We start from the raw sequence: 15,964 nt of genomic DNA, 5'->3' as shown, positions 1-15,964 counted from the left end.
CTCTCAAATGCAGTTTCCTTTTATATACTCACTGATGTCATGTGAACGTTGGACTCCATGGATGGATTGCATGGCCCACTTATTTGATCAGATGGCACTGGCTGGACTTTTTCTGCTAAATGCCCATCACATTTTACCCTCTTCAACCCTCCCAATTCCCCAAAAAAATCAATCTAGTGAATATCGATTTTAAGTTTAAAACTTACATATTATAAACAAAACTGTGGCCGATTAACTGCAGCTGTTAACTAGTGATATGTTGCGCAGACCATGGTCTCCTCAGGGGAAGGATTTACAGCTGTCAGTCAATACCAGGTAGAAACCTTTCAGTGATGTTTGAGAGCCCCAGGAAGCAGCATGCTTACAGCCCTGATATTTATTATAAGGATCCTGTCGTGTTTGTCATTTAGTTTTATAAATGAGATCTTTAGACACTGCAGGTACACACAGAGACAGAGACTGTAATACACCACATGAATTATGACTAAATGTTGCCAGTGGAAAGAGCGTGCTTTTAGATTTTCAGTAACTAGATAAACCAGCTCTGTAAATGGGGGAGAACCTGCTTCAGGACATATTTATCAGCTGAGAATTTGTCAGGCAACATTAACAGACTTGCAGTGTATTTGTGGTTTCCTGAAGATGGGTCTTGTTATTTTGAGGGTTGCATGGGGGTGGTTGGGTCACCTTGCATTACTGTCCTGCACTGCATACTTTGCTCTACCTGCCTATACTCTTCCTTCACTCTCCAGGCTAGCCTGAGACAAATGGATGCAGTGACGAGTGGAAGCCTCAAGAGAAAGTTTGACGAGGTGGATGTCGGGTCTCCCATCTCCACCCCCAAGGATTCTGACGATGAGATCTCCAACAGCGACAGCGCTGACAGCTGTGACAGCGTCAACCCTCCCACCACCACCACACTTATACGTAAGTAGCAGGTCAGGAGCACTTGGCATGCTTGCCCTCATGGTTGTATGTAAAGGTCTGTCACGCCGAGGGAAGTTGGAAATGGAGAGAATGCTCCAGACTGTGTTTGAGTCGTTTACAAGTGTAGTAAGGGGGTCCATAATGTCCGGGATGAAGTGTGATGATGGGAGATGCAACTTGGATTTGCTCACTGCTGATCCTTAAGAGTTCAGAGGTTTAGTGCAGCATAATGAACAAAAATGGCATGAAAGAAACAATTGAGGGGTGGTTACCAGAAGGTGAATGTTAAAGCTGGGGTTATGTGCACCACAAAAAGTGCAGAGAAAGGTTACATAGTCCGTTTTCAATAGTTCAAATGAATCTTTTTATTATTTATATGCAATACGGCATCTCCGCTGTTTTTCATTGTTATTTCCATAGAAGGGGTCCCCCAGGGACAGGCCAATTTGTATCAACAAGTCGGACTATACCTTGAAACGGTTTAGCAGGGAGTGCAGTTGTTGCTCTAGTGCGTTGCTGGCCAAAGCTGGGGTTATGGCCATGATGAAAGGTGCCTAGACCAAGACTAAATCCAAATAATCCACCTGAAAAATGGTGTCGCACACAATTGTACCATGGAAAGCTGCAACAGAGAAAGATTGGTCACTGGAATAATTTTCAGTTTAATATGAAGATGAAAAATTGCTCAAAAATAGAAGGCATTCATATTTAACATGAGCCATTCAGAGCAACCTGTTTAGCTATTATATTGTAATGGGCCCAGATTTAGAATAATGTCTTTATAATCAAATTGGGTTGCATGCAAGTACTTCCCTATCCTCAGAAGGCTCCCAATCTAATGGGCCGATAACAGTAAAAAAACGTGGGAGAGCAGGCGAGCGCCCACTCTCCCAGCACGCACACAGGACACTCTCCTCTGCGTGCGATACAGTAAAAAAATTAATTTAAATTAGGCCCGGCGGTAAAAAGAGGCACTAGGGACAGTAGCCCGTCACTAGCGCCTCTTTTCGGACAGGAGCGGCGGCTGTCAGCGGGTTTGACAGCCAACGCTCAATTTTGCCGGCGTCGGTTCTCGAGCTCGCTGACAGCCACGGGTTCAGAAACCAGATGCCGGCAGTTTTTACTGCTTTTCTGTACACTTTCCCGGTGCCGAGGGCGCTAATTTCTGAAAGTAAAATGTGCGGCTTGGCTGCACATTTTACTTACTGAATCGCGCAGGAATACATAATAGGGCTATCAACATGCATTTGCATGTTGCGGGCGCTATTAGGTTCGGGGGGGTTGGACGCGCGTTTTGGACACGCTATTACCCCTTACGGAATAAGGGGTAAAGGTAGCGCGTCGAAAGCTAGCATCCAAGTGCCGGCTAACAGTGCGCTCCATCGGAGCACTGTACTGTACCGGCCTGAAAGTTTGACCTGAGGCAGTGGAGGGTGAAGTGACCTGCCCAAGGTCACGAGGAGCGACAGTGGGACTCGAACCCTGGCTTTCTTGGTTCTCAGCTCTAAACACTAGGCTACGCCTCCACTCCATAATCTGCATAACAGCTGGGGGGGGGGGGTATTTTTTCTAAACAGTCTTTTCTTTTGCAGATTACAAATATTACTTTAGAATACCAAGGAGAATATTTGTGCAAGACATCTGACGTCATAAACAAATATGAAGGCTACAATGTTGTGCTAAATCTTTTATTATAAAAAAAAACAACGTTTATTAGAGAGAACTATTATATAATCAACAAGTACAAAATAAGTGACCCTAACCTAATAGTACAACTCTCTATGTTGAATTTCTTTTAACCAGCATATCATCACTCGGAGTTACTCCTGTAGTGCTCAGTGGCTTTCCGCTTGAATTTTATCTCCCAGCATATGGGCCACATTTCAGCACCTCAATATGCCTTGTAACAGGGGTTTTTAGTAGGGTATTTAACTGCACCCAGAAATTAAAAAAAAAAAAAAAAAACTAACTAAAAACCTGGCTTTTCAAACAGGCTTTCTCTTAATACCCCGCCCTCTTCATCTTCACCCTTTTCTCGCCCCTTGTCCCTCCCTCTACCTCTCTACTTCTCTACATGTCTCTTCGCTCGCCCCCCCCCCCTTCCCACTATTTTGATTTCAGCCTCTTCATTAAGCCCCGCATCACTATACTACGGAATTGAAACGATAGCCACTCCATTTCACTTTACGTTATTCTTATTATCCTTCGATTAGTTCCATCATAACCAGTTTAACGTTAGTCTTCCTGTTACATACCACCTTAGTTCTCTTTGTAATCTGATATATTCCATATAACCTGTTATGTTTTAATCTCTACTTTGTTTCATGTATACCGTTACGTTCAATGTAAACCGATATGATGTGCAAACGAATGTCGGTATATAAAAACCTCAAATAAATAAATAATTTTAGCATTTTACATACGGAATATTTATTAGATGGGTGCATTTTTGTTTTTTTTGTTTTTTTACACTACTTATAATCCACCTTGAAGAGCCTACGTCTACAGGGGAATCTACATTTATAAATTAGATTTATCTTTCAGTTTGACTGTTTGGGGTTGGGTTTTTTTTTTTTTTTCAGACACCCTGGCACGGAGCAGCAGTATTTAAACAGCAGCATCTGTCTTTATTGTAATCTTCCATGGTACATTTGTGCATTATGAAAGGTGTGTACCCTTTTTACTGAGGACCCTAGGTAGCATTGGTGCTTTAAGTAGGTAAAAATCAGGCTGGCTCTGGTGGCAGCGCTGCCTGGCCATATGGGTTTGATTTGCGAGTCCAGCTTTGGCTCTGCGAGTCCAATAGCCTGACTCGGGGTGCATACCTAGTGGGGCTCTCTAGCAGGAGCCGTCGAAGACTTCACTGCGATGGCTGGGTCAGAGCGGGAGGAGGGTGGTGGTCAGGTATGAGCAGGAGGGAAACCTCCAGGTAGCTGTTAATACAGGCTTTTGGCACAATGGCCCTAATGGAAGTGTGACCCAACTAAGCTGGAAGCCCAAATGAACAGAAAATATAAGGGCGGTGCTTTTTTTTTTTTTTTTTTTCGTATCACATCAAAGAGGGAGAAATATCAACATACTAATCCCCAAACCATGGACACACCCAAATCTGGAAAGTATAGGTACCAGTCATTTTTAACAGCATCCTTCCATAAAGGTTATTTGGTGTATTCTCTCCTGAATCAAGCAGCTTGGCTTTAAAGTGTTATTTAGCTGTGTCCATGAGTGCTTTGATCAGAAGCTCCTGTTGTGTGCGGTCTGAAAGTGGGAGTGGTGCCTGATATTTGTTTCCCGAGCCCTCTCGAGTGACCCAACTGTGCCCTGCCTTTGGAAGGGTCGGTCTGTCGTTCAAATGTATAAAGGAAAAAGAAGCCGATTTGGCCTGCAAAAAAATTTCGTCTGCTGTGCTTTCACGTCAGCCACGCGCCTTCCAAAATGCCCTTCAAAATAATATGTAAATATAGATTGTTCTGCTTTCCTGGTGCCTTTATTGCCACTCTGTCTCTTCTCTCCCCCACCCCCCACCCCCTTTTTGCTTTCTGGTAGCATTAAATTACTCTTTGATTGTTGAGGATTACTTATGGCGTTCTTAATGAATCTGAGCAAAAGTGTTCACCCTGCACAATAGTGGCCTTGGAATGCTACCATCATTGCTCTGAATTAATACATGAATACATTATATTTCTGTCTGCTGTTTTGACTCAATAAGGAGAATGTTCTAGAGCCAAAAGAACCTGAAATTTGGCCCCTGGAGATTCCCCCTCTCCCCCACCCCAAGCCCTGCAGCCGTGGGAGTTGCATGCGCTGCATTCTTTTCCTGATGTGTTCTGGGCTCCTCTCCATCCCCCCGCAGCCACGTCCATCCTGAAGCGGCAGAAGCAGCTCCGGCAGAAGAGCGTGCGCTTTGACCAGGTGACGGTCTATTACTTCACCCGCCGGCAGGGCTTCACCAGCGTGCCCAGCCAGGGCGGCAGCTCCCTGGGCATGGCTCAGCGACACAACGCCGTGCGCAGGTATACGCTCTGCGAGTTTGCCAAGGAGCAGGAGGGAAACCACCGGGACATCCTGAGGGAGCACCTGAAGGAGGAGAAGCTCCATGCTCGGAAAATGAAGGTATGGGGGGAGAGGAGGAGGGGGGTGGTGGGGGCCAGCGCTGTCCTGAAGGCTGAAGAGCTTTTTCCTGCTGTAGATGTTGAAATTAAAACTTTATTGATGAATGCATCCTTGTGCACACAGCCTAAGGTGGCAGGGTGGCACCTTATCACGAGGTAAAACCAACCCTGCTTCCCCCCCCCCCCCCCCTGCCTCTATGGAGGTTTGAAAGAGACTGGAGCTACACGTCCAGCACTGGCTCAGCCTCTACCTGAGAACAACATGGTGGGGCCATCTGGTCACCTTCCTATAGCGTGCTTCTGTCGGTCGTGTGATGTGCACGAACTATACCAGCACCGCGACCAAACCCGCGTCCCTCTTAGTTTTCCCAATATGCAAAGCCGACAGAATGCAAGTTGGAGGAGGAGTGGCTGTGGCTTGTATGTTCTGCCACTTTCCCCGTTGGTTGCTCTGTTACAGGAGGTTATATTGATTAGGGATACGTTAGCAACGGAAGGAACCAGAAGGAGCGGCGTTTGGCCGAGGATGACAGTTGAGAGCTTGGAACCTTGGTGTTCTAGAAGGTCCATTTCTCCTCTCCCGCCCTTCCAGGGTTAATTCCTCAGCCGGAAACGGCATTAAATACAGGCTTCATTTCAGTAGGAGCAACTTTGGGGGGGTTTCTAGGCCTGACATGCAACATCTTCCCTTAACTTCTCCCCAGAAAAACACTTGAAGTATATCCTATAAAGGCCTGAGCCTGAGCCCTACAGCAAGGTATCTAAAACTCACTCTTTGTATCTTGGGAGATATGGTGATAATGGTTCCTGTCAAAAAAACCCCAAAACAGTTACTTTTAGAAAGCAACGTTAGTGATACAGCAGGTTCCCCTGAAATACTGCAGCAGTAAGCAGAGATCCAAAAAGCCCTGTTCAAATGCTTCCAGCTTCGTAGCATTAAAATGTTTGCGTTCTAGCTGAAATGCAGTTTTAAAGTTCTACGGGGCGGAAGACCTGAAAAGAGGGCCCTGAAAGATCAGCAGCCTTCGTGTAGCCTGCGACTGGTTTAGAGGTAGTGGCCGAGTGAGCCTGCTGGAGCGCCTTGCTGTGAAGGGATCATTAAACTCAGTCTGTGCAGCCGGCTCCTCGCATTGCATCATGTTACATGCACCTCTCAGGGGGCCTTGGTGAAACCTGCCCAAGGCATCCTGCGGATTGTATGATGAAACAGCCGCTCCGCCCTCCCCTTGCCCCCAAAGGTACCGACATCTCTTAGAAGGCAATCTTCTAGCTCTGGTAAAAGAAACCAGGTGGTACCAGGTGGTACAGCCCTTTGAATATCATTCCCACCCAAACTCCTGTTTGGTGTGTAAGTGAAAGGGAACTAAAACTCCTGGGCCACAGCTGGTGAGAGGAGGTGCCCAGCAGCGCAGTTAGGATCTCAGTGCAGCTCTGTCTGCTGGGAATTAGAAGCCGAAAGCTCATTATGTTGAGGCAGGTTCTGTGGGCAGTGTGAGCTGTCCCTTGTTGGATATATTGTGTTCAAGATAGATACAGGTTTCCGTGTGTTTGAATATACATGTATGCTTGTTTATTACACATGCTTTTAAAAATATATCTCTGTATACCTATAAAGGTAGATAGATAGTTTGACAATATGTATACACAGGAGATGCTGACGACTGTGTTAACTTGCACTAGTTGTGCTGAGCAATCCTGGTATGTCCGGACAGCAACAGACCCTGTGCTCCCCTCTCCCCCCCCCCCCCCCCCTTTTTTACAGCTGACAAAGAACGGGACAGTGGAGTCGGAGGAAGCAGAGGGGTTGACGCTGGAGGACGTCTCGGACGAGGACATTGACGTGGAGAGCGTGGAGGTGGATGACTATTTCTTCCTGCAGCCGCTACCCACCAAGCGGCGCAGAGCTCTGCTGAGGGCCTCGGGCGTGCACCGCATCGACGCAGAGGAGAAGCAGGAGCTGCGGGCCATCCGCCTCTCGAGGGAGGAGTGTGGCTGTGACTGCCGGCTGTACTGCGACCCCGAGGCGTGCCCCTGCAGCCAGGCTGGGATCAAGTGCCAGGTACGCAGACCCTTTTTAAATAGCAAGGGAGAGGAAGCGTGCTCTGCTCCTCAGCTTCTCAGTTATTACCCCCATCGACTTCTCGGAAAAAAAGGTTGCCACTGATACCCTTTTTGGCCAAGTTTCCCCTTGCTGTAGCTGCCCCAAAATATGTAGTGCTACAGTGTAGCATTATGTCGATTTATTAGGATTTATTAACTGCTTTTTTTCAAGAGTAAACTTTCACCTAAAGCAGTGTAGTGTGGTATTAAACACATAAGTTAGGAGAACGAACACTGACTTTTCATTCTTAAAATGAGAAGCCCCCAAACTTTGATAACGGGGAGACTGATTTTATATTAGCGTAATGGGCTTTGAACTGTTCATGAAGACTTGCTCCCAGGTTTGGCAGTTTACAGGAAAAGATCTGCATGAAATTCTATGACCAAATAGCTTTTTTTTTTTTTTTGTTTCATAATGTCATAGAAATACCATTCCCCGAAATCCTTGAGGTGAGATGCGTGGCTTTTCACGCATATTCATCCAGTGGTGATCTAGTTCCCAGTGTTCCAGGGAGACCGGATAGTTGTATGAGGTTTTCCTGCTTTTCTGGCATTATCCTTACATATTCCAGAGTACTCCTGGCAGTTGTGGTCTTGCTTGTTCTTCAGAGGTGATTACAAAGCCCAAAATCCTCTGGAGGAGGAAGAAATAAAACAGATGAGTCTGGAGAAAGGTCCCAGGTTGTGGCGTTCCTGCTGACGCAGGGCTTCGGGGGTGTGAGTGACGTGGCTATCCCTTTTTTTTTTTGTTGTCCTAGGTGGACAGGATGTCCTTCCCATGCGGGTGCTCCAGAGACGGCTGCGGCAACATGGCGGGCCGAATTGAATTCAACCCCATCCGGGTGCGGACTCACTACCTCCACACCATCATGAAGCTGGAACTGGAGAACAAGCGACAGCAAAGCCGGCCTCCGCCCCTGGGGGACGAGCCCGCTCGCAGCTCTGGCGGCGACTCCGAGACCCAAGACTTCCAGCAGTTCATTGCCGAGAACTACCACCTGGAGAATGAAGCGGCGGTCATGCACCTGCAGAGTGCAGAGGAGCTGGAGCGACTCAAGGAAGAAGGGGACTCCACCAGCGGCTCCAGCCTCAGCCTGGACTCCAGCGTCGAGAGCCTGGGGGTCTGCATTCTGGAGGAGCCACTGGCAGGGCCTGAAGGGGTTTGTGGGGGCTTGGCCACTCCCGTCCTCATTCAGACTGAGCTCTCGCCGGGCTCCTCTGTTCTGTGCTTCACGGACAGCTCCAACCAACAAAGTTCATCCATGGAGGACCAAGCGTACTTGAATAGATCTCCTGTGGTTTATTACCAGATAGACCAGAACTCAGTCCTGGGAGTGAAAGGTCAGGCCAGTCTGGAAGAAGAAATTGCCTCCACTTACCCAAAAGAGAGAGATTTGGGTGTTTACCCTGTGCCAATCGCCCCCTTGGTACCTCATGGTTCCTCGACAGACCTAGCTGGGGTCAGTGCAGCAGAGACTGGCAAAGACTGCTCAGAGTTGGCATTCCCCAGCTCGGACAGCTGTAGGGTGACCGAAAGCACAGATGAGAGCCTGATTTGTGCATCCTGGAACCTGCGACTACCCACAAACCTTCAAGGTAGTCATGAGAGCGAGCAAAGCGGCTTAGAGCAGCCCCGGGAGAATGGCTGCATACTCGCTGAAAGTCATAAGCCTCAGGGTGGGCCCACTCCTGAAGCAAGTGTCCTTGCCATGTGACATTGATGGCTTCTAGCATTTTGCACATTACTCCCAATTCCTTGTGACCCTGATTCTTTTATTTTTTTTTATTTTTTTATTTATTTTTTTTTTATGTTACTCGTCAAATGATGTTTCAAGAAAAAAAAAAAAAAAAAGCAGCTGCTCTTTCTAGAATAATACACTATGTTGGGTTCCAAACTGCAGATCTGATGTAGACTTTGTTTCAAACATTACTTGGTGAGCTCTTGAGACGTTTTGAGGTGGATGGCGGGTGGGGAGAGGGTACTACCCTCCCACTGTGAGGCATTAGGAAATGTTGCTGGAGCTGGGGGAGGAGGGAAGCCTTGGACAGGGGAACACGTTTTTGTTAATGCAGTGATCTGATGTCTAGTTTCAATGTTATCCCCACAACGACAGCTCTCCACTTCTGTCCATGTAATGGGTTGTGGCTAGAACTGGCGAATCTGATTATCATCAGGGAGGGGGGAGCATGAAGCTGCTGCTTCTGGAAAAAAACCAGTAACGTGAGCGCTGTGCTAACCGTGGCCCTATGCCTTTTTTTTTTTTTTTTTTTTAATATTGTGTTACCCTCCACGTTTTAGTGTTCCCTGAACGACCTTTCTCTGGACCCCCTTCTCATCAAGCCCCTTGTCCCTGAGCTGTCATCCAAGGGCTTTCGTCTTACTCCTGGCCCCGCCGTCCCACGCCAGAGAGCTGTTGCGTACATTCGGTCTCCTTGTACCATCCCATCTGACAAGTCAGAGAGCCAGCCTTCTTCCTTCCCTGGGACCCCAAGTAGTCCAGCCTCATACAGGTGTCATCCCTACCCAGCCACTGTGGAGGTGGTTTTCATTGAAATAATATAATTTTGGTGGGCCGGCATAGTATGCCTGTAGATGCATAAAAGGCGCACTGGACTTGCCTGGGGGCATTGGGGGATGTCTGTATTACATGCACACATCCCAAAGAGGGCACCACTCACTATACTAAACCATTTTTTTTTTTTACTCTAAGAGAGTGGCTAAGGTTGGTGTAAGGATAAAATTGACAAGGCCATGTGTCCCTCACTAGCCTTGGAAACCAACCTCCTGGTGTCAGGGAGCTGGCAGAGCCAGTCCTGGTTTTATCTCATGGGACTGGTAGTTCTGATTTCTCTAAGAGAAAACCAGAAACTACAAGTCAGAGGTGGGTGTGTGTGGGGTGGTGGGGTTGGCTGTTAAACCAAAACAGGTTCAACTTCTCCCTGATGACCTAGAACCAGTTGGTAAACCTATGTCCCATCCATCTATAAACTGCATTTATTTCCAGAAGCTAGTCGATGTATGCACTCTTCGTTAAATAATGAAACAATGGCACATAACTCACTTCCACTCAGAGCAGCAGCACCCTGCCGCTCTGTATGCTCCTATTGTATATGTAGATTGTTTCCGTGATGTATAAGGTTGGCAGACTGTTTACTTGGATCTACTGTGAACTGTCACCCTGAGCCATGGCCAGAACATAGCATGTAGCAATGTGATCCTGTCCACCAGTGTCTTGCAGGAATGTGTCAGGCTGCACTCACAGCTTGGGGGGGTGGACATAATGGCAACTTAGGATAATTGGGAGTCTCCCTCTTGCTCAAATAAAAAAAAAAATATAAGCTGTCTTTCTCCTGCAGGAAAGTCTTTAATTGAATGCATTGCAGTAGGAGAATATAGCACCGTGCTTTCCCCACCTCTCTTCCTTCAAATCCTGTGTCAGAGCTTTTGTTTATGGGCTTGTGAACTGTGGTCTTCTTTCTTACATGTATGCAAAGGGATTCTCCATCCTCCGAGGTGTTTCTGTGGGTGAGCAGTTTGCTGGAGCCACGAAGGAGGTGGCTGTTCTTGAGTGTTGGCAATGCCGGGAGCCTCCGAGAGAGCTGCACTCTGTGCACAGCCCGCATCTGCTGAAGTTTGGAGCAGAAAGCCAAAACCTTGACAGATCAGTGCTGTGATTTTTATGTCTGTTTAAACTGCATGGTCCCATGTGGATAGGGAATGGGTAGGGCTGGTGCTTCCATTAGGCAAACTAGGCAGTTGCCTTTAGTGGCAAAATCCTGCCAGTGTGAGGTTGGGGTGGGGGGGGGGGTTGCTGTATCAGAGTCAATACTGCCAAAGAAGAGAGCACAGGCCCTGAGCCTTTGCTGTGGGTAGGAGGGGAGCCCTGTGCTGGAGCTGCTGCCAATAGGTAAGCTGGGGGGAGGGGGTGACTAACTGAAGAGTTGCCCAGAGCGCCAAATAGGCTTGCACCAGAACTGTGAATGGGATGTCAGGTTGGGCTGGGTTTAGATCTGGATCCTTCTTGTCTTATGTCTCTCAATTATCAACATATTTAGAGCTGCCTGAATTTAATTTTTTGAAGTTGAAAAAAACCACAATCCCTGTATAATAGAAATGACAGCATTTACAGCCCTTGTATGAGTAGAAATACTTAAAGGTAATTAATCTACCAGTGCAAAGGGAATTACTAAGATTCTCCTTTTTATTCTGACTTGGCATTTATGTACTGTAGTTTCAAGAAGCTTGGGCCACCATTACAAATCTAAATCAATCCGTGCTAGTTATCAGAATTTTCTCCCTCCCTAGGGGTCACGGTGCTCCCTGCAAACTGTGCATCCACTATAAACAGTGGAAGAGTGGTCTAAAGTAAGGAGAGATTTTTTTAAAGAGCCATAATCAAATTTGCACCTCTTTAAAACAAAATAAATAAATAAAATAAAGGTATAAAACTATAAAAAAAAAAATAAAAATATTAGAACAAAACTGAAAGAAGAGGGAGATAACAGATAATAACCATTATTACTCCCCCCCCCCCACATGTTCTACACTCCATATAATAACAATCAACTTGCTCTCTCCTATCGCTTCTTGTCCCATGTAACTGATACTACCATTAATAATCAGCACCCTGTGTCCTCTAGACTCCTCGTAGTAATAGCCGACAACCTGCCCTCTCTTATCACTTCTCCCGCCAGGTCCCTGACATGCCCATTAAAAACCATCAACCTAACCCCTCTGATCTAACCTAACCCATGTTCTCTACACCTCTAATAATAACCATCAATCTGCCACCTGCTATTATTCCGCACCCTGTGTTTTCTACCTCCATAGGAAGGAGCAGATGAATTGTTATTGCTGTGGGTGTAGAGAACACAGAATGAGGAGTGATAGCAGGAGGCAGGGTGATAATTAGTGTGGTGAAGAATGGAAAGCAGGGAGGGGTGTGTTGATGATTATTACTGGCTTCATTTAATGTCCTTTCTCAGATTTGGCTGGGTTTTGGGCACCTCTAATAGTTTTGTTGTGGGGGCGATTTGCTGGATGAACTCTTCCGTTGGGTGACAACCATGGAAGGGAGGTGCTAGGTGAGCTCCCTCATGGGTTGCAGATCATAGCTGGAAGCTGCTGAGCGAGGGCCTGTTGGTTGAACATGCCTGCCTTTTGTCATTAGAGACAGAATTCAAATTTATGTTTACTGTGCTCTGAATTTGGCAACCCTATTGCCTCCCAGGTTTTTATATATTGGTAATGCAATCTGATAATTAAGTCTTTGTTAGCTGGCTAAGTGGCGGTGGTGGGATGCAGTGGTTTATAGATGTGCTATGTTTTTTACTTGAAACCTGCTTCTAGCTGATCTCTCCTTCGCTTCCCTCCAGCCCTGATCTGCAGGACAGCTACAAGTGTGCAAAATCCTAATAAAACAGGTTATCCCCATCCAGACCATCAACTGTGTTTGAAATGGACAGTAAAAAAAAAACTGCAGTGTCCATGAGCTAAAATGGTGCAGTGTCTTCTATGGAGCTGAAGCAAAGGCAGCCAAAAGCCTTGTTTGCTGCTGTTGAGGTGACTTTAATGGAAGCACTTTCTGCCTAGACTGGGAAGTGAGAAAGGTTACTTCTCCTGGAAAAGGTCACAAACCCTGTTTTTCTTTTCCTTGATAATTTTTATTCAGCAGCGTTGCCACATACAGAACCTTCTTTGGGTAGGGCAGTGACTAGAGGGTTGGCAGGAGGGCTATTATTTCTGGACCATGTGTATATATAAGGGGAAGAGCAGAAGGAGATGCAGGAAATAATCTAGCCAACTCAGAAACTTCAGCTAGGGAGGTTAGTCCTGGAAGAGAGGACTTGTCTGCTCCAGCCCATCACCCAATCTGCTTTCTCCATTTTCTGTGGCTTTTTTTGTTGTTGTTGTTGCCCTGGTGCTGAACAGCAAGCAAGGAGGGATTATCGGTGCAGTTCCATCAGGGATCTGATAGGTCCTGGGGCTAATTCTGTTCATGTCTTTTTCTCAGTAAAGTTAGAGGAGTTAGGCAGGAAGATTTGTCTCTGTACATGACACTAAGGGGTAGATTTTAAAAAGCATTTACTCGAGCAAAACTGGTTTTTGCTCGAGTAAATACACTTTACTCAAGTAAGTGGGCTTTTCAAAATTGCTACAATATATGCCATTGAATTGTCCATAGGATTTACTCAAGTAAGTGCACTTTACTCGAGTAAATAGCTTTTGAAAATTGCTACGATAGTATGTCACATTTACATGCGTAACTCCTTTGAAAATGACCCCCTAAGAGTCTGCAAGGCTGGGAGCACTGCTGCTGGCTTAGACAGACTCGGGTGTGGTGGAATGAAGGTTGAGGAGTGCTCGTAAGTACCTTGGCAGCAAAGTTTCCATGCCAAATTGTGAGTCATGCATTTGGGGAGCAGTATAGGAGGGGGGGGGGGGGGGGGAGTACTGATGTGTAGCAACCAGATGAGAGCCCTTGGGTGCGATGGATGTATTCAAGCTAGTGCAGCTGTGTGCTAAAGCAGTGGCAAGAGCCAGGGGAAGGCTAGGCCGCAGAGGGTAAGGTACCAGGAGACAAAATGAGCACATGATGTCTCTGTGCACGGCCCTGGTGAGAGCTCAGCTGGAGGCGTGCACCCAGTTCTGGAGGCCATACTGCTGAAAGGATATTGACAGGATGAGAGAGGCTACCACCATGGTGCAGAATCTACACTGAAAGCCAGAGGAGACTTAAGGATCTAACCATATACCTGAGAGGCAAAGAAAGAGAGAGGGGGAACAGCACAGAGGCACTGGCATAATGCACCGGAAGAAAGTGGTTTGTTTTTTTTCCAGTGACAATCCTAGCGCAAGAGGTTGCAGTATGAGGTGGCAAGGGGTTTGAGGGAGGAGTGAAACTGGAAAATATGTCTTCATAAAAAGTGGTAGAGGCATGGAACACCCTCACAAGGGAAGGGGTAGAGGCAAAAATGGTACCAGAATTGAAGACCGCCTCGGATCAGTACAGACAATCCTTTGGGAAGGGAAAAATATCTATAACTTTCATTTTTCCAATTTCAAATATAATAATGAGGGACTTGAAATATAAAGCAGGTGGGGATCCTCTTTGGAGGAAAGGTGCTGTAGCAACGTGGCTCGTACTAAGCAAAGGACCCCCCCCCCCTTTTTAGGGTGTAGCTAATTTTGAGGTGGCAGGGTGAGGGGAGGGCCAGAGCCTCAGTTGTAGGGCTGCTGGAGGGGAGAGGGTAGGAGTACAGTTCTGCTTTCAGTTCTTGGGATTTTTTTTTTCTTTGGTCTAGGGATAAGATGTGTCCTGCACTGTGCCTTGTACTGTATTTCTCAGCTGGCGATGTTGCTGGAGCCACCGATTCCAGATTACAGCCTTGTGCAGCTTTTGCCTTTATGGGCACCCAGTGCAATAGAGCGTTGTAAATGGTGCACTCTGACAATTGCCATTTCGTTTTTGTGCCATAAATATATCACTAAAAGCCCATTAGGGAATGGATTTTAACTTGACCATTACAACCTGCCTCAAATGGACTGTGAGGCATGTGGCCAATTAACTTAAACACCTGAGAATTGTAATGGCCCGGTACGACATGACCTGTACTACCTTGCAGATACGGAGATCTCATTTCACACAAGGACCTTTTTTTTTTTTTTAACGAGTAGATGTGGCTGCACTGTGATTTTCTGCTAAGTGCAACTAGTTCAGATCTTCTGATTTTCACATGCGGTTGCAGCACAGAGGAAAATGGCAGCTGAAGCTCGAGATCTGTCCTCCCTAAAATCCATGCCAACTAGCCAACGTACTTAAGCCCCTGGCGAGCTTGCTGGCTGACATCAGGCACAAAGATACAAATGGAGCTGCTCATTGCACTTGTTCTGGCCACCAAGTGAGACTGTGAAATCTAAGCCGATTTAAGGGGGAATGTTGCATTTTTATGGCAAGGCCTTTAAGAGCTGACCACCATAGTTGAATGTTGCTACTAGTTGTTACATATCCAAACCTCTGCTCCCCACCATTTCTCTGCTGATGCTTTTTACCCCTTTTACTCTCATAATTCCTTTCTGCTTCCTAACAGTCAGTTAATGAAATTTCGGATCAGCATTTTGCTGAAATGTCCAACGATTTTGGCTCACGAGTGTTCTACCTTTGGTGACAGTGGCCCTTTTGTAGGCCTGCTGTGTTCTGTATTTTGTTGACATCTCTGGTGTTTTCAGCTCCTAAGAATCCATTTATATATATATATATATATGTGTGTGTGAAATCTCAGGCAAAACCAGCCCTTAATGAGTTTCCTCCACAGGCCCCCAGCAGAGCTTTGTAGACCTACGAAGGGCACAGATGGCAGAAGCCTGTAGATGCTGCATGTTTTCAGTGATGTTGGTTTACAGGAGTTCCCTGACAGACACGGTCTCCTCCATTTTGAAACCAGTTTGCAGCAGTGCAGGAGGAACACATGGTGGGCGGGGCTAGCACCAGCTCCAGGCTTCCACAGTGCCACTGTCATTTTAAATTCTGAAGCTTTTTCACTTACAAAAGATGTGTCCTCATTTTTGGCTGTAATGGACAGCTTATAGCAGCCAATTGCCCAGTATGGAGATATATATTAAAAAAAAAAAAGTCAAACCATCCCTCACCCAAAATCTAGGAATGGGCTTGTAGAACAGACCAGAAACAGAATATCAATGCACGGAACACATGGGCTGCTTCTGGTTCTCTGACTCTGGTTTGACAACATAGATATAATAAATATGTAGATACAATACTCTTTGGGTGGGAAGGAGACACCTCAGTTTAGCACACAAAACACCT

General features: G+C 46.4%; 1 protein-coding gene across 2 annotated transcripts in view; it reads left to right on the top strand.

The window, feature by feature from the left end:
• CSRNP2 (cysteine and serine rich nuclear protein 2) overlaps nucleotides 1-10,917 on the top strand; it is a 43,439-nt gene extending 32,522 nt beyond the window's left edge. For both annotated transcript variants that reach the window (XM_029594949.1, XM_029594950.1), the window contains exons 2-5: nucleotides 753-927; nucleotides 4,781-5,040; nucleotides 6,802-7,098; nucleotides 7,898-10,917. In XM_029594949.1, coding sequence (XP_029450809.1) covers nucleotides 768-927; nucleotides 4,781-5,040; nucleotides 6,802-7,098; nucleotides 7,898-8,854 — 1,674 coding nt within the window. In that variant the 5' untranslated portion in view covers nucleotides 753-767 and the 3' untranslated portion in view covers nucleotides 8,855-10,917. The remainder of the gene's footprint in view (nucleotides 1-752; nucleotides 928-4,780; nucleotides 5,041-6,801; nucleotides 7,099-7,897) is intronic.
• The last annotated feature ends 5,047 nt before the right edge of the window (nucleotides 10,918-15,964 follow it).

The sequence above is a fragment of the Rhinatrema bivittatum genome, chromosome 3, assembly GCF_901001135.1.
Source record: "Rhinatrema bivittatum chromosome 3, aRhiBiv1.1, whole genome shotgun sequence".
NCBI classification, from domain to species: Eukaryota; Metazoa; Chordata; class Amphibia; order Gymnophiona; family Rhinatrematidae; genus Rhinatrema; species Rhinatrema bivittatum.
This window is presented reverse-complemented; position numbering and strand designations above follow the sequence as displayed.